The 22,827-nt window shown below is 43.7% G+C and overlaps 1 protein-coding gene across 1 annotated transcript in view; it reads right to left on the bottom strand.

Moving 5' to 3' along the window:
* Nucleotides 1-3,248: 3,248 nt before the first annotated feature.
* The window catches only part of mcf2a (MCF.2 cell line derived transforming sequence a), a 175,636-nt gene continuing 156,057 nt past the window's right edge, over nt 3,249-22,827 (bottom strand). The window contains exons 23-29 of the mRNA XM_043705219.1: nt 21,439-21,517; nt 18,620-18,671; nt 18,318-18,427; nt 15,204-15,298; nt 10,348-10,460; nt 6,024-6,124; nt 3,249-4,051 (exon numbers count right to left, since the gene is read on the bottom strand). Coding sequence (XP_043561154.1) covers nt 4,008-4,051; nt 6,024-6,124; nt 10,348-10,460; nt 15,204-15,298; nt 18,318-18,427; nt 18,620-18,671; nt 21,439-21,517 — 594 coding nt within the window. The 3' untranslated portion in view covers nt 3,249-4,007. The remainder of the gene's footprint in view (nt 4,052-6,023; nt 6,125-10,347; nt 10,461-15,203; nt 15,299-18,317; nt 18,428-18,619; nt 18,672-21,438; nt 21,518-22,827) is intronic.

The raw sequence follows: 22,827 nt of genomic DNA, 5'->3' as shown, positions 1-22,827 counted from the left end.
GAGAACTAGTGATCGAAGCCCAGCTGGACAGGAAAAAAATTCATCAAGAAAAAAGACAGGAAAGGAAAAAGAGGAAAAAAATGTCAAATAAAATTGGAATCTTGGAATCTTTTTATTTATTACTTTGTACAGTGTTTGCTCTGTAAGTGCTGCAATTAGCAGCAAGTGTACCATGTGATTACTTCTGTAAATTGAAAATAAGTTCAAATATTCAACCATGACGGAAGTACATGGCAGATTTTGTGAATAATCTTATCAAGTATTAGTTCCTTCGTGCAGCTGAGGTATTTGTATACCAGATACCCCGGATATGAGGCACAGCTATAGAGCAGGACAGCTACGTGAGCAGCACTATCTGCATTACACACAACATAGATGGCTTTCTTTCATGTCTATCCAACTGGTCAATACATGGGGTAAATATTTTGAATAAAATTGAAGTTAAGCAGGAAAGTTAAGCCACCAGTGAACCCTTTAGCTACCTTCTCAGCAAGCACAGAGTACCCTGATCTTCAGTGAAGAATGAGGTGAGGCTGAAACATTAAACTAAATGAAAATAGAGACGGTCATTTAATACACTGGAAAATCTTTCATTTTTGATGTGCCTCTGTATCTAGGGCCAAATGGGCAGAGTGCCTCAGAACAGAGCTAGCTGTCTGATGATGAATTAAATTCACAAATGAGATGTTGGGTTCAATTTTTAACTCTTTCCCTTCCAAAACCTCTCAATCCTCTTTCTACAACCAGTAAATTGCAACGAGTTAGCTGCTTTACATAAAAGAGTTAGTTGGTTTAGATAAATGGGTTAGCTGGTTTAAATAAACCACACAACAAAGGAGTTCAGCTGTAATTATAGATTAAAAGGAAGGTGACAATTTGACTGGAATGGAGAAGTCAGATTGGTAATGGCAAACAAGTCAAGGGTTGGATTTAAGGAGAATTTCAATCAAGTTGTTGCTCTTCCTGGTAATGCTGGCCTATGTATCAACTGAATTCGGAACTGTCTGAAGTGAACAGAATGCAGATAGGACCAAGATATTTCTAAATAACAGTAAAGGCAAAATGCTGATACTTAATGAAGGAGTAACAGGCTGGGTCTATGCACAAGGTTTGGGGGTGAAATCCAGAGTGAGTTTATTTCCATCTGCTTCTGAGAAGGGAGTGGAGTGATTATGTTACCAAACTAGTTAATCCAGAGAAAATAATTTCAAATACCATTGTGTCAGTAAATACACTGTGGAGGCTTGACAATGCAGTTGCATTTGAATAACAGCTTCTTCCTGCTTCAATAATCATTAGGTTGAGGTACATTACTGGGCCACAGTACTTAACAGGTTTGGACTATTAATCCTCAAGACTTAAGTATACATTCTCCATTAACAGTTTAAGATTTGGAATTCAAATTTTCTTCTTTAAAAAAAACCTTGAAATAAAACGTTAACATCAGTAAAAGTGACCGTTAAGCTTCTGGATCGTTGTAAAAACCAACTTGTTCATTGATCAGGAAGGAAAGCTGCTGATCTTTCTCACTCTAAGTGTATTTATGACTCCAGTCCCCACAAAAACTTGTGTGGAGTCTTAACTCTCCTCTGAAGTGGTCCAGCACGACATTGAGATTCCGATGACTCGAGACCCTGGCCTTCAGCAATGTACAGTTTCAGAAGATTGACAAAAAAATAATGCAAATACCTGGACTCCCGATCCATTTAACTTAAAAAGCATCCTTGTGGAGTACAATTCTCTCGAGAAATAACAGCATTGAGCACAGTGCAATTAACTTAACAGCAAATATAAATAGATAAATAACAACAAGGATTAAATAATCACTGAATTTTGTACAGCTAGCAATCCTGGTTTAAAAACAATTACAAGGAAAACAAGTGAACTACAAAATGGTGCTGGGTATCATGCATTGTGCAAGGTTTGAGGTTGCAATGTGGAAGACGTCCACCATTTTCTAACTGCTGAATGCATAGCAAGGTTTAAATTCATCAGAGACATGTGCACTGAGGACTTTGCTTTTCACTGATGATTTTTGCAGTTTTCTGGTCCGCATTATTTCATCACGTCACCACTTCCATCAAAAGGAGTGGAAATTCTACTCCCTGCTGTAACATACTGAGTCAAACTGAAGCCAGCATTCACTGTACTCTTCACTGTTAATGAAACAACAACTGCATTCTGATAGATTGATACATACTGAGGAGAACTGATAACAGATCATGTCACAGGGGAGACCTGCAAATATTAAAATGCAGGGGTATGATGGGAAGACATATGGGCAGACACGTGGAAATTTGAGGAATGAAGAACTGAAGATCTCATCTTTGGATGAAGGAAGTATATGCACTATGCAGGTGAGGCAGAATTGACAAGGACCACCAAGTTTACAACAGCAAGAGAGAGAAGGGAAAAGGTAAGAGTAAGGAACATATTCTCCAGTATCGCCTCAGTGAATATAATGAATTTGATGCAATGAATCACATGAGTTAACCACAAAGATTCAAAGGAAGCTAAGTGATAGTCATACAGCACAGAAACAGACCCTTCAGTACAATTCATCCACACTGACCAGACATCCCAATCTGACCGAGTCCCATTTGCAAGCACTTGGCCCATATCCCTCTAAACCCTTCCTATTCATGTCCCCATCCAGATGCCTTTTAAATGTTGTAATTATACCAGCCTCCACCACTTCCTCTGGTAACCCATTCCATACACACACCACTCTATGTGTGAAAAAGTTGTCCTTCAAATCCTTTTTAAATCTTTCCCCTCTCACCTTAAACCTATACAGTCTGGTTTTGGACTCCACCACCTCGGAGAAAAGATTTTGACTATTTACCCTATCCATGCCCCTCGTGATTTTATCAACTTCTAGAAGGTCACCCCTTAGCCTCCAACGTTCTGGGGGGGGGGGGGGGGTTTAGAAATAGCGGTTACATTTCCTTTGGACTTCGGCTTTTACTGTTGTTTTAAATATTGAATTAATATTTAGCAGGACTGCAGCCTCCTTGCTCACCAATTTCTCCCATTAGATTTTGCTACTGGAGATTTTGGATTCTCAATCTCCTTCAAAGGAGAGATTCTGTGTGTTGAATGGAAATTGTAAATCAAACAGCAAACCTGCAGCATTGGGGGTGAGCAGGAGTGGAAGATGTCAGGGGGAAACAGCAAAAAACGAAAGGGAGCAGTCAAAGGGAAAAAAGAACAGGAATAATGGGAAGGAGGGTTTACAGATGTATAACAAACTGCAGTGGACATGAGCTGCCAAGTACAAAAGTAATAATGGGTCATGGGTTTCAGGCCAATGAGAAATGCTGGGATCCTGATCCCTTGTTTGCAAACAGAAATTAAAGTATGAAAACATACCAACATTCTAAATACTTCCATAAGAAGCCTTGTGAAAGTCATAATTACGTATAAATGATCATCAACAATGTCAGCGTGTGTAATCGAGAAAAACACAGAACTTGCACAGTTACATTATTTTTCTGTGTAACACAAGATTAAAAATATGGATTACGTGAACAACATTTCCTCAGAATGATCACGCATCCACACATTAAATATTCAGCAATTACAGAACCAGGAGCGTCTTCTCCTTGAGTACACCATGAGTTCAGCCAGGAGAACGCAGCAGCCAGTGAGGCTGTGCCCAGATTGGCGGCCCCTTTGACTGAAATGACAGTAAGAGGTCCAGAACCTGCTCATCGTTCCATCACTGAACGACCTCCACTACCTCGAAGCTCACAAAGTCGCACCTTCACAATCCTTCTCCGAATTATTGCACAATGACCTTGCTTTCCACCTGGTCTATGATTTATGGGACTGGGATCTCATTGGTCCCTGCTGACGAGTGTCATGAAGTACATATGGAGCAACATTCTACCTGCAAAGATCCTCCGACACAGAGGAAACCTGGATATGGTGAAGCTGTTTGATGGGAAAGAGAGGATTGCTATATGGAGAATGTCCCAGGGACTGGCAACCCTGCATTGTTCTGGTCAGGGCGATGAACTGACTTTCCTTATCTTATGAATATCCAAACCTGAAAGACAAAAGAGGAAGCAGAAATCTTCACAGATAAACCACAATCTTCTCTTATGTGCAGATATCTAATAAATGCTATTAGCATTCTAATTCTAGATATTTTCCAAATCAACTTATGAGTGGCTCAGTGGTTAGCACAGCTGCCTCAAAGCGCTAGCCTCGGGTGACTGTGCAGAGTTTGCACATTCTCCCTGTGTCTGTGTGGGTTTCCTCCCACATTCCAGATGTGCAGGTCAGGTGGATTGGCTAAACATGGGGCTGGGGTGACTGAGCTGGGACTATTTGGGATGCATTTCAGAGGGTCATAGAATCCCTACTGTCTGGAAGCCCAGATAGTCCATACCAACCGTCCAAAGAACATCCTACCCAGACATGTAGCACCTACCCCATCCCTGTAACCCTATACTTCCCATGGCTAATGGGCTGGTGTGTTCTGAATGGGCTGAATGGCCTCTTTCTGCACTGTAGGGATTCTATGATTCTAACCTGTTCAGGCACGTTAGGAACAAGTGAGACTCAAACCTAGACCTTCTGGGATACTACCCCAGCTCCACAAGACCCTTAAAGATTGAGTTTATATTTTGAACAGCCTATTCAGAGGTGTTATTACACACCACTGGAGCAAGTGGGACTTGAACCTGGAGCTTCTTGGTGCAGAGTCGGGACACTACCACTGCACCACAAGCACCCCACCCACAGGTTAACTCTCCTGTTAATTCAAAATGCCTTTCAGCTGTACATTATAAATACTTAGAGCACTTTTAAAGAGAAATACTGTGGGACACACTACTGTGGAGGGTAGGAAGTAGACATTTGTCATGCTGCATTTGAGAATAAATTATCGTCAGGAAAAAAAATGTTACTGTTTAGTCTCACATGTCATTGACTAGTTAGGGGTCAATTTAATAATGAGCAAGGAAGTCAGGCCAACAGACTACAGGCTCCCGCTGTGGGTTGTCTAGAAACACAGTATTAAGACCAGGTGAGGAGGGGTCATTCAGCTCCCCCATTATTAACCCATTAGGTTGCTACAACGCAGGTTTCTCATTCTGATCATTTTAAATAAAAGATATTGGTCTATAACTGGATTGTAACAGTATATTGGTCAGCAGCATCATACAGGCCTTTTGGCCCAACAGTACACTATCACCTATAATAGTCTTTCTTTCCATCTCTAGGCCCATAGCCTTGAATGTTATGACATTTCAAGTGCCTGTCCGAGTACTCTTGAAAGGTTGTGAGGTTTCCTGCCTCAACTACCCTCACAGGCAGTGCAACCCAGAGCCCCACAACCCTCTGGGTGAACAAAGCATTTTCCTCAAATCCCCTCTAAACGTTCTGCCTTTCACTTTATAAATATGTCCCTTTGACCCTTCGACTAAGGGGAATAGCTGCTTGCCATCCACTCTGTCCATGCCCCTCTGTCAAGATCCCCCCTCAGCCTTCCCTGCTCTAGAGAAAACAACCCGAGCTTATCCAGCCTCTCTCTCCCCATCGCTGAATCTCTCCATCTCAGGCAGCATCCTGATGACACTACTCTGCACCCCCTCCAGTGCAATCACATCCTTCCTGTAGTGTGGGGGCCAGAACTGCACACAGTACTCGCCTAACAAAAGTTCTATTCAGTTCCAACAAGACCTCCATGCTCTTATAATCTATGTCTTGACTGATAAAGGCAAATGTCTCATGTGCTGACCTGCCACCTTCAGGGGTCTGAGGACAAAAGCCCCAAATCCCTCTGAGCTTCCTAGTGTCCTGCCATTCGTTGAGTACTCCGTTGTCTTGTTACTTCTTCCAAAGTGCATCATCATAGATATGTCAGCGTTAAATTCCACCTGCCATTGATCTGTCCACCTGACCAATCCATTTACATCCTCCTGGAACCTGAGACATTCTTCCTCTCTGGCAGCCACATCATATACAGCTGGAAACGTTTATCCAGTTTCTATGTACGGAGACGGACTCCTTACCTGATGAGCTGGAGGTTTGAGAGCAACAATCACCAACAATAATTTGGAGACTGTTGACAGAAATCCACGCTTGCTGCCCCCGGTTCAGGTTTTTCACAAACCTGTGAACATTACAGAGAAAAGGTGGCCATTGTTCAATCATTTCCATTCCAAAGACTCCCCAGCTCACCCCCACCTTCTCACGGGGCAATGAGGGATGGGAAATAAATGCTGGGCCCAGCCAGTGACGCCCACATCTTACAAATGAATAATTTTTTAAAAATTCCATTGGTGAACAACATCGAATTAAGGAGTAGAGTTAATCATAAGAAATACTGCATTAATTTTCAAGAAGCCTTTCAAAGATTTGCAGTAAAGGGTAAATTAACCGTCAGAATGGTGTCACAGTACCGTAGAAGGAATAAGGAGCATATGCACTTTTTCAGAAATAAGAGTTTGAGTGGGGATTGGAGCACTATGAGGTGGTTAGATTACGGGTTCACAGGTCAACCAAGGCAGAAAACAGTGTTAACAAATAACTTGGGATTTATTTCCAAAGGGATAGCTTTGGAAAACATAGAACTTCAGTGAAATCTATCTGCATCATTGGCTGGACTGTGCTTAGCACAAATTATTGCTCTGAAGTTAGAAGCACAGAGCTGATACAATTCCCGACTTTGAAAAATGATTTGGGAGAAAGTATCCAACCTTAATGGTGGGGGTGGAGTAGTTTTCTTGGGGTTTGGCTCTGGAAACAATTTAGAGACAGACACAGGGGCTGCTGGGTGTGAACGTCGTACCAACACACGCCAGCCCATGTCCCATCTAATATGCTTCACCCTTACACCCTACAACTTGGGAAATCTGGGTTTGGTTTGTGACCACAAACTAGAGACAAACAAATGACAATCGGTCACCATCAGCCCGGCAGAACATTTCCTGCCGAATTCTGGGGGTGCAAGCTCGAGATCTTCCAGAACTGGGGTTCCAGTGCCATATTGGCCAGGCTGGAGACCATTCCAGCATTACAGTACTGTGCACTGCTCTGGTTTGTCTGCTAAATGTTACCAAGTCGAAAGCATGTCTATTCACTTTAAAATAGAGAGTGTTTTCTGAATTTTGGAGTGAATTTGAAGTGCAGGCTCAGCTGCCAAAATGGAAAGACTGGGAGATGAAGTTTTGCAAAATAATATGTCTAACAATTTACTGTTAAATCGATTCCTGAGTTTTCGCTGCTATTCAACCAATTTGTTTAAATTATATCCAGGAAAATAAAACCCAATTGAACTTGAATTTATTGTATTGACAACACTTGAATAATGACAAGGTATGATGCTGGGGAGTATAAAAATGCGGGCATTTTGAAAATTGCTCAGAACAACTACTACCGTTCAGCTGAGCGACTGCCGTAGGGCCAGAGAGCTAACTGCCCATTGAGAACTTTGCTCTCAGAGAAATTAGAAAACACTCTCTATCAAAAGGTACCTTTTCCTGTAAAACACACTCACAGTAAAAAGAAAGAAGTCCACCCAGGGAGATCAGCAGATGGAAGAGTGAAGACCACGAAGAAAACGGAGACTGTGTGGACTTGAGATTAAGTTAATGTAATGTTTAATAAGGGTGTTATTGGAACCGCATGTTAATAGGATTGTGTTCAGTTAAGGAAAAGAGTGTTCAGTTTGTTAATAGTTTTGTTTAGTATTCACTATTAGAGTTAAGAAAATAAATTGTTATTTTTTTCTTTAAATACTGGAAATTAGGAGTTGTCTGTTCTTCCCTCACACTTTAACAAATTACTACAGGAAGGGAGCTTTTCTGGGTGTTTGGTTTTAATTAGCAAAGAGGTTCGACCTCTGTGTCATTACATGAAATAAAAGCCTCGAGGGCACTGGAACAATAAAGGAATACAGTGATAAAACATGGTGCCTACAGCCAGCAGGAGAGACAGAACAGGCTGAGCTCTTTTCTCTTGAATAATAAACTGACAGAATTCTTTCCGATGATGAGAAGGTTTGTTCAGGTAGATGTGGAGAAAATGGTCCATATGTGAAGAGTTCAAAACTTGGATCCAGAAATAGAAGACAATCACTAATAAATCCATTGAGAATTTTAGGATAAATCTCTTTACCCAGACAGAGAAATGAGAATGTGAAACTTGTTATAAAAAGATGAATGGCACAGAGGAATTTGCAGGGAACTCAGTCTAACATATGATGGACAAATATACTGATAGCCTGAGGTGATACAAGGTGGGAGGAGACTCATACAGAGCAGAAAAATAGCACAGATCTGCTGTGTCCTGAAGCTAAGTGGCCTAGTAAATAAATTTATTCCTAGTAATGAAAGGCACTACAGAAATGCAATTGCTGCTGGCCTCATTGATCATAAACCATTGAGCATCTTGTAGGTTGTGTGAATAATTAAGAACTTGCCAGTATAAGTTCAGCTGAAAATAGACTAAAGCCCTTTCAGAAATAGCCCCATCTCTCAGTGTGGAGGTGCTGGACAAGTGGTAATGCCACTTGACTGGGCATCTAGATCCAGGCTAAAATGCTGGGGATGGGAGTTCAAGTCCCACCATGGCAGATAGTGATATTCAAATATACAGCTAGTCTGATGGCCATCATGTAAGATTCCTGATGAGGGGCTCCTGCCTGAAATGTCAATTTTCCTGCTCCTCGGATGCTGCCTGACCTATTGTGCTTTTCCAGCAACACACTCTCAACTCGGATCCCTAGCATCTGCAGATCTCACTGTCTCCATCATGTAACTATTGTCTAATACCATTAACACAAAAAAAACTACCTCATTTAATGGCCTTTAGGGCAAGGAAATCTGCTATCCTCACCTGGTCTGGCCCTATATGTGACTCCTGTCCCATAGCAATATGGTTGACTGTCCTCCGGATTATTAAGGATTAGCAATAAATGCTAGCCGAGCCAGTGACACCCATATACATTAATAATGTTGTGGCAAAACCTGCACACTGGGGTTGTAACTGAGCCATGAAGTATGGGACATTTATTTAGGATGGCCTGCCTTAATGGGGATTCTGTAATAAATCTGAAAGGGTAGCTGAGGACCACCTTTTCCAGGGCAGCTCAGGACAGGCAATTAATTCTGGCTCAGACAGTGCCAACCACATCCTGTGAGTGAGAATCATTTCAAAATAATTTCAGGGAAGCTCTTGAAGGTTCAGGGCATAACTGAAATTGGATGCTTCCTCGCAGCTCCTGTCTCACTCAATTTGTCCCCATCCTCCTCCTTCTCCACCATGATCAGGAAACATTCTCCAGAATCTAACGAGGACAGAGTGAGCTCTCCATGGGCACAGGCTGCTGCTCCACTTCTGATGGTGAACTCAGGTTAGTTTCGGAATGTAACCACCCAGCTGCCTTTCCTAAATAGATTCGCTGCTCCTTTCTTCAGACTGGGTCAGAAGTCACAGTTATAGATCAACATGTTTATTTTGAAAACACAAGCTTTGGATGAGCTGCTCCTTCGACAGGTGCTCAGAGTCAAATTGCTCAGAGGTTTAAACAATTCCCTTTGCCTCACAAAGCCCCAGGATTGATTCAAGCCTCACGCTGGAGAGTTGAGAATGTCATCCAGTCCAGCACAGCCAGTCCTCTGACTGCTGCCCTGTTCGAGTCACATCTTTCAGACAAGCTGGACCTCCACTGTCTGGTGAGTTAAAGGACTCTGGAGCTCACTCCAAAGACAAAAATGGGGTCTTTTTCTAGTATCCAAGCTAGTATCACTCAACCAACAGCACTAATCACTAATCCTGCTTCCTCCACAGCTCCCCTGCATCACAGAGACCAGCCTTTAGCCAATTCATTTCACTCCACATGATATCGAGAAAAGGCTGGTGCTACTGGATGTTGCAAAGGTTAACAATCCTGACAACATTCCAATAACAGTCCTGAAGACTTGTACTCCAGAACTTCCCGCTCCACTAGCTAAGCTGTTCCAGTGCAGTTACAACACTGAGATTTACCTGACAATGTAGAAAATTGCCCAGGTATGTCTTGTAAATAAAAAGCAGGACAAATCTAATGACCACCCCATCAGTCTACTCTCAGCTATCAGTAAAATAGGTATCATCAATAGAACAAGTAAGGATGGCAGATTTCCTTTCCAAAGGGATATTAGTGAACAACATAAGTTTTATAAAAATTAAGTGTCACCATCAGGATTACGTTTAGATTTTAACAGAAATCATATTTCACTGCTTACCACAGTGGGATTCAAAGCCACATTCACCTGGCCTTCTCAATTGCTAGCCCAATCACATGAAGGAGGATTACCTGCATTTTCATTTCAGTGGAGAGACTACACTTACCATTGTCCTTCACCATTCTCATGCATTAACTGGACAACATCTCCAGTTTTGATCAACAGCTCATCAGAATCCAGGGTTTTGCCATCTGTGCGAGCTTTGTACCTCCCAGGGGACTGAAAGCATAAACAAAATTGATTTATAAAAATATTAAAGTATTCCCAGAACCTCATTGTGTCTCTCAGACACCCCTCTCCAACCCTTGACCACTTACTTTGCAACAATAACTTGTTACATAACACCTTTGACAGGAGCAGTTGTCAAGATTTGATATTGAGCCACAGAAAGAGAAATTAGAGCAGGCAATCAAAAGATTGGTTAGAGAGGTAGATTTGAATAAGTATCTTAAAGGTTGAGAGAGAGGTGAGAGACAAAGAGGTTTACAGAGGGAATTGGGCCCAAGGAGCTGGAAACCAATGGGAATGAGAACTGGTAGTAGATTCGCGAACTTTAAGTACATTTAAGTCATCATTGGACGAGCATATGGACATACATGGAATAGTATAGGTTAGATGGGCTTCAGATTGGTATGAGAGGTCGGCGCAACATTGAGGGCCGAAGGGCCTGTACTGCGCTGTAGTGTTCTATGTTCTATGGTGTTTGCACGACTTCGAATTGCTGCTAGGACAATGTCTATAGTTGTCATTCATTTATTACACTCTAATTTGTGTGTTTTGCATTTCTTATACACTTTATGTCGCTCTGAATATGATTTTGTAGTTTGTGCTGTCCATGTTGTACCTTGGTCCTGGAGGAACACTCTTGTTTTTTACTGTATCAGTTGTATACAGTAGAAATGACAAACAAAATCTACTCTACTCTACAGGATGACCTGGACAGGCTAGGTGAGTGGACAGATGCATGGCAGATGCAGTTTAATGTGGATAAATGTGTGGTTATCCACTTTGGTGGCAAGAACAGGAAGGCAGATTACTACCTAAATGGAGTCAAATTAGGTAAAGGGGCAGTACAACGAGATCTAGATGATCTTGTACATCAGTCAATGAAAGCAAGCATGCAGGTACAGCAGGCAGTGAAGAAAGCTAATAGCATGCTGGCCTTCATAACAAGAGGAATTGAGTATAGAAGCAAAGAGGTCCTTCTGCAACTGTACAGGGCGAGAGGGGATCTGATTGAGACGTATAAGATTATTAAAGGATTGGACACTCTGGAGGCAGGAAGCATGTTTCCGCTGATGGGTGAGTCCTGAACCAGAGGACACAGCTTACAAATAAGGGGGCGGCCATATAGGACAGAGTTGAGGAGAAACGTCTTCACCCAGAGAGTGGTGGATGTGTGGACTGCTCTGCCCCCGAAAGGCAGTGGAGGCCCAGTCTCTGGATACTTTCAAGAAAGAGTTGGATAGAACTCTCAAGGATAGTGGAATCAAGGGTTATGGGGATAAGGCAGGAACAGGATACTGATTGAGGATGATCAGCCATGATCATAATGAATGGTGGTGCTGGCTCGAAGGGCAGAATGGCCTACTCCTGCACCTATTGTCTATTATCTGTCTATTATTATCTACTCTATAAATGCTCAATTGTTTAATTGTTCACTTACTCATTGTACCTTAAAAGTATTAGATCATCCATGTAGTGATCTGGGAAATTGACATGAAATGTAATGACAGATCTTATATGGAGTTTAATGCTGCAGCTAACTTTACAGACAGTATATCCCTAACTCCTTATGTGAAGAGCCATATTGGACTCAAAACATTAACTTTGTTTCTCCCCCTACAGATGCTGCCAAACCTGCTGAGTTTCTCTAGCAATTTCTGTTTTGGTTCCAGATTTCCAGCATCCGCAGTATTTTAATGTTATTTGAGGTTTCATCACAATGTTTTGCTTGAATAAATGCTGGGAATTACCTATTTAGTTAGTTTCAAATCAATTTGAGAAACTTCAAAGTAATTGTGAGTTATTTTGGGCAGGTTTAGAAACTGACAACCATTTTTATTCTCTGGTGGGATGTGGGTGTTGCTGGCTGGCTAGTGTTTATTGCCCATCTCTAGCTGCCCTTGAGAAGATGGGTGTTAGCTGCCTTCTAGGCCTGCTGCAGTCTGTGTGCAGTCTGGGTTGACCCACAATGCCATGAGGGAGGGAATTCCAGGATTTTGTCCCAGCGACAGTGAAGGGACAGCGAGATATTTCCCAGTCAGGATGGTGAGTGGCTTGCAGCTGGTGGTGCTCCCATGTATCTGCTGCCCTTGTCCTTCTAGGTGGAAGTGGTCGTGGGTTTGGAAGGTGCTGTCTGAGGATCTTTGGTGAATTTCTGCAGTGCATCTTGTAGATAGCATACCCTGCTGCTACTGAGTGTCGGTGGTGGAGAGAGTGGGTGTTTGTGGATGTGGTGCCAACCAAGCGCATTGCCTTGTCCTGGATGGTGTCAAACTTCTTGAGTGTTGTTGGAGCTGCCCGCATCCAGGCATGTAGGGAGAATTCCATCACACTCCTGACTTGTGCCCTTCCAGCTGGTGAACATGCTTTGGGGAGTCAGGTGGTGAGTTACTCTCTGCAGGATTCCTAGCCTCTGACCTGCTCTCGTAGCCACTGTATTATGTGGCGAGTCCGTTGAGGTTCTGGTCAATGTGACACCAAAGCTATTGATAGTTGGGGATTGGTTGTGTCTTTGAATGACAGGGGACCGTAGTTAGATTGTCTCTTTTTGGAGATGGTCACAGTCTGGCATTTGTGTGGCATGAATGTGACTTGCCACTGGTCAGCCCAAGCCTGGATATTGTCCAGGTTTTGCTGCATCTGAACATGGACTGCTTCAATATCTGAGGAGTCGCAAATGGTGCTGAACATTGTGCAGTCATTGGTGAACATCCCCACTTCTGACCTTTTGATGGAGGGGAGGTCATTAATGAAGCAGCTAAAGATGGTTTGGTCTAGGACACCTGAGGAGCTCCTGAAGAGATATCCTGGAGCTGAGATGACTGACCTCCACCAACCACAACCATCTTCCACAAGGATAGTTCCAAGATTGGAAGGTTTGAGTTATTAGAAGAGGCTGGGACTCAGTTTTCATGGAGCGTAGGAGGCTGCGGGATGACCTTATAGAGGTTTATAAAATCATCGGGGCATAGGTAAGGTGAATAGACAAGGTCATTTCTCCAGGATAGGGGAGTCCAAAATTAGCGGGCATATGTTTAAGATGAGAGGGGATAAGATTTAAAAGGGATCTGAGGGGCAACTTTTTCATATAGAAGGTAGTACATGTATGGAATGAGCTGCCAGAGGAAGTAGTAGAGACTGGTACAATTGCAACATTTAAAAGAGAACTGGACAGGTACACGGATAAGAAAGGTTTAGAGGGACATGGGCAAAGTGCTGGCAAATGGGACTAGTTGAGTTTAGGAAATCTGGTCAGCATGGTTGAGCTGGGCCGAAGGGTCTGTTTCTGTGCTGCATGACCCAAACCAGCGGAGAGCTAACCCTGTGATTCCCACTGACTACAGTTCTCCTGGGCTTCTTGATGCCCCATTGTGGTTGCTTCTAGAATCTTGCATACACAATTAAAGTTTGACCTTGTAGAAAGAATTAAAGGAATTATACTGGGGGAATGAAGCTCTTAACTAGTCGCAAATGTCACAGCTAACTGTGAAAGATACTGAGAACAGGCGTTCTCATTCTCCAAGCCTAGCTTCAGTGTGGTCATATTTAAGAGCATGTATACGCGGACATTGGCAGAGTGGTGTCAAGGTCCATCAGCGCCCGCTCCCCTCTTCGCAGAGGGTTGCAGATCTTGAGAATTCTTGATGCCAGAGGAGAAATTTAGAATGGATCTAAGGGGCAACATCTTCACACTGAGGGTGGTGCGTGCATGAGCAGTCAGAGTAAGTTGTGGAGGCTAGTACAATAATAACATTTAAAGAGCATCTGGATGGGTACATGAATAGGAAGAGTTGAGAGGGATATAGGTCATGTGCTGACAAATGGGACTAGATAAGGTCAGGATATCTGGTCGAAATGGACAAGTTGGACCTAAGGATCTGTTTCCATACTGTACATCTCTACGACTCTACAACACAACAGGATGGGGGAGCAGGTCAAGGGGCTGAATGGCCTAATCTGCTCCAGTTTCACATGCCTTTGTGGTCTCACAAAGGTGGCATAGTGGCTCAATGGTTAGCACTGCTGCTAGGGACCCAGTTCAATTCCAGCCTTAGGTAACTGCATGGAGTTTGCACGTTCTCCCTGTGTCTGCGTGGGTGCTCCAGCTTCCTCCCACAGTCAAAAGATATGCAGGTTAGGTGAACTGGCCATGCCAAATTGTCCCATTATGTCCAGGGATGTGTAGGTTAGTCAGGGGAAATGTAGCGTAATAGGGTAGGGGAATGGGTCTGGGTGGGAGACTCTTCAGAGGGTTGGTGTGAACTTGTTGGGTCAAATGGCCTGTTTCCATATTGTTGGGATTCTATGATTCATGTCAACTGGTCCAATTTGGAAGTTGGCCTCTGGTGGAACAGTGAAGATCAGGTCTCCATGCAAACACCATGCATCCCAACCATGGGCTACCACATGCCCTTTCCTGGTCACCCTCAACACATGGAACATCCAATTAGACATGGCTCACTCTTTGACCTGAAGAACAGAGTACATTGAGTGATCAATTTGGCAAGTGAGTAGAGATCATTCAGTCATTTCATGTTGTGCTTTCACATAAATAAATCAGAAAGGTCGGGTGCACTGAATTAGAGGTGGAGGGTGGAGGGAGGGGAGGGAAGGGAGGGAAGGGTAAAAGAGCTAACCAATGATAAACATCTCTTCAGACAGATTAGGACCAGAAGGTTCTTGTTTAAAAACATAAACTTCTGATGTTTCAGCCATTGATCTGTCAGAGTCACTGACCAGTTGATTTGAATCCTCTTCCTCAGTGTCATTGTTACTGGACCAGCCATCATTTCCCTCAGAGGCTTCAACATAACGTAAAGTCCCGGCCCAGTCTGTGCGGAGAGAGAAACACAGGGTCAGGTCACAGTCTCTGATTTCATTCCCCTTACAATGTAGTGCTCATTGTGAAAGAGAGGTACTGTAGTGTTCGGATTACACAGAATGGGACTTCCAGGAGATACAACTATCAAGATGGCAGAGAGGAGGGCTCCTTAGCCAGGCCCCATCCACTCCGACTGCTTTTTTTTTTCCTCCTCTTTTCCTTTACTTATCTCTTCTCCTGAGCTCAAATGGCATTGGCAGCAGCGAGGGATCCCAGCGCGGACCCATGGCAGCAGTGAGTGAGCCCAGCGCGCACCCATGGCAGCAGTGAGTGAGCCCAGCGTGGACCCATGGCAGCAGTGAGGGATCCCAGCGTGGATGTGACTGAGCCCCTACTTACTTTACAGGGCGGGTATGGGACCTGGCATCTGATTGAGTGGCTGCTACACTGGTGGGGGTGATGATGGCAAGATGGGCCGAGCAGCAAGGGATGGCCTGAGGCTTGGCACCTTCATCACTATGTTGGGGGCAGCTAAGCAATGGTAGAAGGGCATCACAGTGACATTAATGAAGTGGGTCCAGTGGCAAGAGATGTGACTCTGACTTCGGTGGGCCCAGCGTAGACAATGGTGAGGTGGTGGGGGGGGGGGAATGGTGGAAGAGGCGTCACTGATGATGAGTTGGCTCAGGACTGATGGATTCTCCTTAAGCTCTATCTTTCTACTATTTTTCTTAAACTATTCAAAATAGCACCGATCATGGTGACAGTGGACAAGCTGTTTCCTGTACTTTACTGTTCTTCCCTCTGTAACATACACGTAACAATAAATCATGCATTCATTCAAAGCCTACTATGGCAGCTTGATAATCTTGAACTCAGTTTCTATGAAAAGTATCTGGACTTAAAATAATACAAATGGCCATGAACTGTTGATGAAAGTAATGTCTTTTAGGGAATGTCATCCAGTCTGGCCTACACGTGACTCCAGACTCACAGCAATCTGGCTGACTTTTACTCATCCCTGAAGTCACTCATTTGTATAAAGCATACATAAATAGAATCTCACAGCTCTGCAATCTCTCACCATTTAGATAAAGTGCTTCATTTTTACTCTTTCTCCAAAATGAACAATTCTACATTTTCTGATTTGCCGCTAGCACGGGGATGCTGCTTGTATATCTGTCAGTGAAAACTGATGCAAATTCATTAATCTGCCTTTTCCACTAATCATTCCCCAGATTCACTTTGTTAACTACTTCCTTTTTAAAACATCCACAGAAACTCTCACTGTTTTTCAGCTAGCCTGCTGTACATTAATTGGAAAACATCCCCACTTCTGACCTTACAATGGAGCAGCTGAAGATGGAGAAAGTGAGGTCTGCAGATGCTGGAGATCAGAGCTGAAAATGTGTTGCTGGAAAAGCGCAGCAGGTCAGGCAGCATCCAGGGAACAGGAGAATCGACGTTTCGGGCATAAGCAAGCTGCGCTTTTCCAGCAACAAATTTTCAGCAGCTGAAGATGGTTGGGCCTAGGATACCACTTGGGGGAACTCCTGCTGAGATGTCCTGCAGCTGAGATAACTGAACTCCAACAACCACAACCATCTCCCCATGTGCCAGGTATGACTTCAAGCAACATAGAGACGTCTCCTCATTCTTCCCATTGACTCCCTCCAGTTTTGCTGGGTTCCTCAATGCCACACTCGGTCAAATGCTGCTTTGATGCCCAGGGCAGTTAGTCCTCTTCCTCTTTGCTCCATGTTTGGATCAAGATTGCAAAGAAGTATGGAGCTGAGTGACCCTGATGGAACCCAAACTGGGCATCAAGGTTATTGCTAATCAGGTGTTGTTTGATGACACCTTCCCTCATTCAACTGATGATCGAGAGAAGTCTGACAGGCCGATAATTGGCTGGCGTGGATTTATCCTGCTTTTTATTTACAGGACATATCTGGGCATTTTCCACATTACCGGGTAGATGTCAGTGTTGTAATTGTACTGAAACAGCTTGGCTAGGGGAGTGTCAAGTTCTGGAGCACACGTCTTCAGTACTATTGCTAGAATATTGTCAGAGACTACCGTCCTTGCAATATCCAGCGTCTCCAACGATTTCTTGATATCATGTGGAGTGAATGGAATTGGATGAAGACTGACATCTGTGATGCTGGGGACCACTGGAGGAGGCCGAGATGGATCATCCACTCAGCACTTCTGGCTGAAGATTGCTGGGAATTCTTCAGCCTTATCTTTTGTATTGATGTGCTGGGCTCATCTGTCATTGAGGATGAGTATATTTCTGACGTCACTTCCTCCAGTGAGTTCATTAATTGTCCATCACTATTCATGACTGGGTATTGCAGGACTTTGATCTTATCAACCGGATGTGGGATTGCATAGCTCTCTGTCTATTGCATGCTATGTCCTGTAAGTAATCCCATGTTGTAGCTTCACCAGGTTGGCATATTTGTTTTTGTTATACCTGGCTCCTGACACACTCTCCCACAATCAATTTTGAACCAGAGTTGATCCCTGGGTTGATGGTTGAGTAAGGTTAGGCAGGGGGGCAGGGGCGGACAGATTTAAATTGTGGTTAAATACACTTCTGCTGCCAATGACCTCATGAGCACCCAGTTTTGAGCTGCTGGGGTTTTTTTTCTGAATCTACCTCATCAATCATAATGGTAATCTCGCTATAAATACATAAATATGATTAAACAGCTAGCAATGGTGTCACTTCAACTTCCTTTTCACTCATTTTCTTTATCTAGAAGTTCTAAGTAAAAGCAAGAGAGTTTTGTGAAAACAGATTCTGAAGCTCTCAACTGTATAAATTTAGCTCGCAAAGCAAACCATTCTAGGAACACAGTCAGCTCAAAAACCACACGACCAGTAACGCTTCACTGAAAGATGACGAAACTCTCCGATTAGCATCACTGCAACTAGATTATGTGCAGACCCACTGTCCTTTACAATAAATACCAGACTGACATTTTCAGTTCCGATTTGTGAACAGGGGTTTGGGACAGTACCTTTCCGTGTTGAAAGATGCTGAGGGGACAGAGAGAAGTTTTCTAAAATCACAGGATTTGTCAGCTCAGAATCGTTTTCCTCCGAACTTAAAGAGGCTGTTTTCTGTTTCCTGTAGGAACGATAAAAATTAGAAAATTGCCTGAGACAAGACAGAAAGGATAAACTTGTCCTCTGAAGAACTGCTCAGATCTCTGGAACTGTATCTTTCCAATTGCATTAAATTAATGCAAAACTGATTCAATCTACTTTGTTCCTTTGCAAGACAAACAGAGCAGATCTTATGGACCATTTTAACACTTACCCTGGGGATAGAAGAATCTGATCTGTAAGATGATGATGAGATTGGCTGTCTTCTGTGGAACAGAAGCACAGTAAGATAATGATCAGGCATTGTTATCACCCACGGGCTGCCTGTATATCCTGTATCCATTCAGTTCTCAATTAAATAAATGGTTCCAATTAAGTGGAAATGAAACTCTTGAGCAAGCGTGACTACTGAGGCAATCACAGGGACATCATTTAATGGTATTAGAGAGGGAAGATTGTAAAAGGGTATGGAATAGGGACTGTCGGCAGGAGCTTCAGTTCATAAAGCTGCGTATGAACAGGAGACCGTTCAGTCCCTCAGTCCTGTTCTGCTATCCCATTCAATCATGACTAACCTGTACCTTAACTCTATTTACAATACTTTGGTTCTGTGACATCCTTAACATTGTAACCAAATAAGGATGTAACAATCTCAGTTCTGAATTGTTCAATTTATCCCCAGATTTGTGTGGATAGCATACTATATTCCTGTTGCTCACCTCATCAAAATTATTGTTTCTATTTTTCAGACAATTTTGCAGCAATGACTCCCAGCCTTATTTAGCGCGATGAGTGATGAGAGCAGACTGGGGGAAGGCAGTTCTGGTGCGTGAATTGAAATTTTGAAACTAAAGTTACTCTGGTAACAGGGATTGTAAGAATGTATCTCAGACGTGTAAGAGCAACTCCAGATCTGGCTCTGTGTCTGGCTTATGGAGCACAGTGATAGCACCACCCTGTCTCCTGAAGTCACGCAGCTGATGTATACAACACAATGTGATCAGGAAACCAAACAGAGAGGAATGGGACTGTCCAATTACAGATAGAACTGGGATCACCTCACACCCAATGTCTCAAAGGTGGCAAGGCTCAGAATTTGTGAATCTGACCAGAATGCCAGTAATCAATTGTTTTCTCATTATTAGTCATTAATATTACCATTGAGATAATCACTGGACAACTATTAAAAACCAAAAGAAGTGCAGATGCTGTAAATCAGAGATAAAAACAGAAATTCCTGGAAAAGCTCAGCAGGTCTGCAGCACCTGTGGAGAGAAATCAAAGTGAATGTTTCTGCATCTCAAGAGTGCTCACCTCCCCCCCCCCCCCCCACCCCATGGCTACTCTATCACTCTATTTCAATTCCCCCTCCCCATATTCACACCAGACTCACTGTCCTCACCCGTGAGATTCCTATTACTGAACTGAGTGGGAAAAGGGTCAATGGGCCCAAAACGTTTCTCTCCACAACGATTTCTCTCCACAAGTACTACCAGAACTGCTAAGTTCTTCCAGTGATATCTGTTTCTGATTTCCAGCATCTGCAGTTCTTTGACATTTTTGACTAGGGGTTATAAGTTTAAGGTGAGGGGGGAAAGTTTCAAGGAAATGTTTTTACACAGAGGGTGGTAGGTGCCTGGAATGTGGCAAAACTAGATACACCAGCAAGGTTTAAGAGGCATTTAGACAGACACAGGAACGGGGAAGAAATTAAAGAATAGGGACCATTGCAGGCAGCTGGGGTTAATTGAGAATGGCATCATGGTCAGCACAGACATTGAGGGCCAAAGGGCCCATTTCTGCACTGCACTATCTACATTCATAGAATCCCTACAGTGTGGAAGCAGTCCATTTGGCCCGTCGAGTCCACACCGACCCTCCGAAAAGCATCCCACCCAGACCCATCTTCTCACATAATCCCTATAACTCTGCATTTCCCATGACTAACCCACCTAGCCTGCATATCCCTGGAACAATTCAGCATGGCCAATCCTCCTAACCTGCACATCTTTGAACTGTGGGAGGAAACTGGAGCACTTGGAGGAAACCCACTCAGACATGGGAGAATTCACAAACTCTACACAGCTAGTCTGAGGCTGTAATCGAACCTGGGTCCCTGGCGCCTTGAGGCTGGAATTGAACCTGGGTCCCTGGCGCCTTGAGGCAATAGTGCTAACCACTGAGCTACCATGCCACCCTGACCTGCTGAGCCCTGCTACTGTTCTGGAAATTGGCATTGTGCTCCTTCCAAGCTAACACATGTGTCCCACATTATAACCATGTGCTGTAGTTGGATAATCTGACACCGTGAGGCTGAAGATTTGGAGACAACTACTGCCTCACCCAGGGAGGAACAGCAGGTGTTTGCACTCCCTGGTTTGCAGGGGACTTACACTAAGGTTAAGCCACAGATGCACAACACATTTGATAAAAGTTGTCACCACATAATTGGGATGAGATCCAGAATTACTCCGTAATCATTAGAGACAACTTGAAGACTTGGCAGTCCAATGGTGCTCAGGATTAGCAAGGCTCCATTGGGAAATATCTGATATCGAATGGCTGAGGAGGAGCTGGGGACAGCTCTCTTTTTTGCTCTTCAGTGGGAGTTGTTGTGATCTAAAATGCTCTGCCTGAAAAGGCAACTTAGAATAACTGGAGAAAAATAATTGGATGTACACTTATATGGAAAGGCTTTCAGGAACGTGGGAAGGAGCTGGTGCAAGAGATGAATTGGGATAGCTCCCTCCTGTTCATGACAAATGGGCTGAATGGCCTTCTCCTGAGAATATAATTCCACATCAAGGAGGTCATCCACATGAAGCCAGACTTCGAATGGCCCGCCTGCACTGAACCAGAATTTGCACATTCCAGTTTCCCACAGTCTCTAACATTACAGCTAACTGAGCTTCCACAGGCAGAGTTTCTTACACTATTGCACAGTTAGACAAAGCATCTAGCTAAGCGTTCATTTTAAACATCATAGTAAAAGACTTTTCTAGAGCCCAGCATCAGCACAAAGTGGCAAAATACCTCGAAGGAGCCTCTGTTGATTTGTTAGTACTTTCCTCATCTCACTCAACCAGGCCATCTTAACATCGACTGATGGAGCCTGAGGAGAAACAGAGCAGATTGTCCTTCATTGGGTAAATCACTTCAAACTTGCTCCTAAAGACATTGGTTCTTCAGATCTGAAACACAGACAGGTCAAACGCACGCTCTGACACACCGTCACTAATGGGAAAGGAGGAGCTAGCGCTAATTTGGGCAGCCATTCTGAGGGAGGGGTTTGTGAAATACCCCACTCACCTCTCAGCCTCTATAACTGATTGGGATGGGGTGGGGGGGTTGCATTTTTGTTGCCTTTTCTCCAGCCAACTCCCAGACTCGTTCTCCCCAACCTCGTACAGTCAGAGGTTTCAGAGTATCCTGATATCAGCACTGCAAGGACACAGGAAGGAGTCCCCATTATGTGTCTGCGTTCATCACTGGAACATGAAGCAGGGTCAGTGGCAGCTGATTGTACTGACCCTGAGTGTGGATAGCAGGTAAACTGATCACTCCATCTACTGAAAGAAACATGCACCTTTCTAATTCTTCTGTATTCTTGATCTGAAAGCTCAGGTGAAGCTGCCAGCTACAATCGGTCACCAAGAGTCATGGCTACGCCCCAGTCTAATTACAGACGGAGAATTTCCATGTGATAACACAAAGCTGGTCTCAGTATGGGTGACTCTAAAGCTGTTGAATGCCAGTCAAAACCTGACTGATTCACTAGTTCCCTTCTTAGAGAAAGAGCCTGTTTATAATGTCGGATCTACATCGACACGGGCGGCTCCAATCTAACAGCAATGCGCTTTGTTGCATCTAGTCATTGTAACAGCAGAAAAAATATAGTACAACTTGTGAGTGACTCACATTGGTCTGACTTGTTTTGCATTCCTCAGAACAGTGATCTAGAATGACCACAACAATCTTTTCCAAGTATTACTACTTTTTTAACAATTGGTTTTCCCAACACTTTGGAGACGGTCCAATCACCATCCAGTTAGGGCACTGAGCAATGGGCAATAAATGCCAATCGGTCCAGCAACACCAAACTCTGGTAAAAACCCAAACCCTGGGTTTGTTCAGGAGGCGGTAAATAAAGACAATGGTAATAAGCAGTGTTCAGTCAAGTGAGGACGGTGACATTTGGGAGGCTGGATCTGGAGGATCTGAACCTGTTTTTAACACGTCGACCTCGGGAATCCCCTAGATTCAGTGATCTAGTTGATCCACTGCAAACTCCTGCTGATGTCCCTGGGGTCAGGGGAACTTTGCATTTCAATGTTAAGTGATGGCACCACTAGTGAGGCTACCTGACTGATGGGGGGGGGGGCTGCAGACAGTTCAAGGGAGTAGGAAAGTACAGGAATACAC

Source organism: Chiloscyllium plagiosum, chromosome 15 (genome assembly GCF_004010195.1).
Source record: "Chiloscyllium plagiosum isolate BGI_BamShark_2017 chromosome 15, ASM401019v2, whole genome shotgun sequence".
NCBI classification, from domain to species: Eukaryota; Metazoa; Chordata; class Chondrichthyes; order Orectolobiformes; family Hemiscylliidae; genus Chiloscyllium; species Chiloscyllium plagiosum.
The sequence above is the reverse complement of the archived record's forward strand: the minus strand, read 5'-3'. Positions and strand labels throughout refer to the sequence as shown.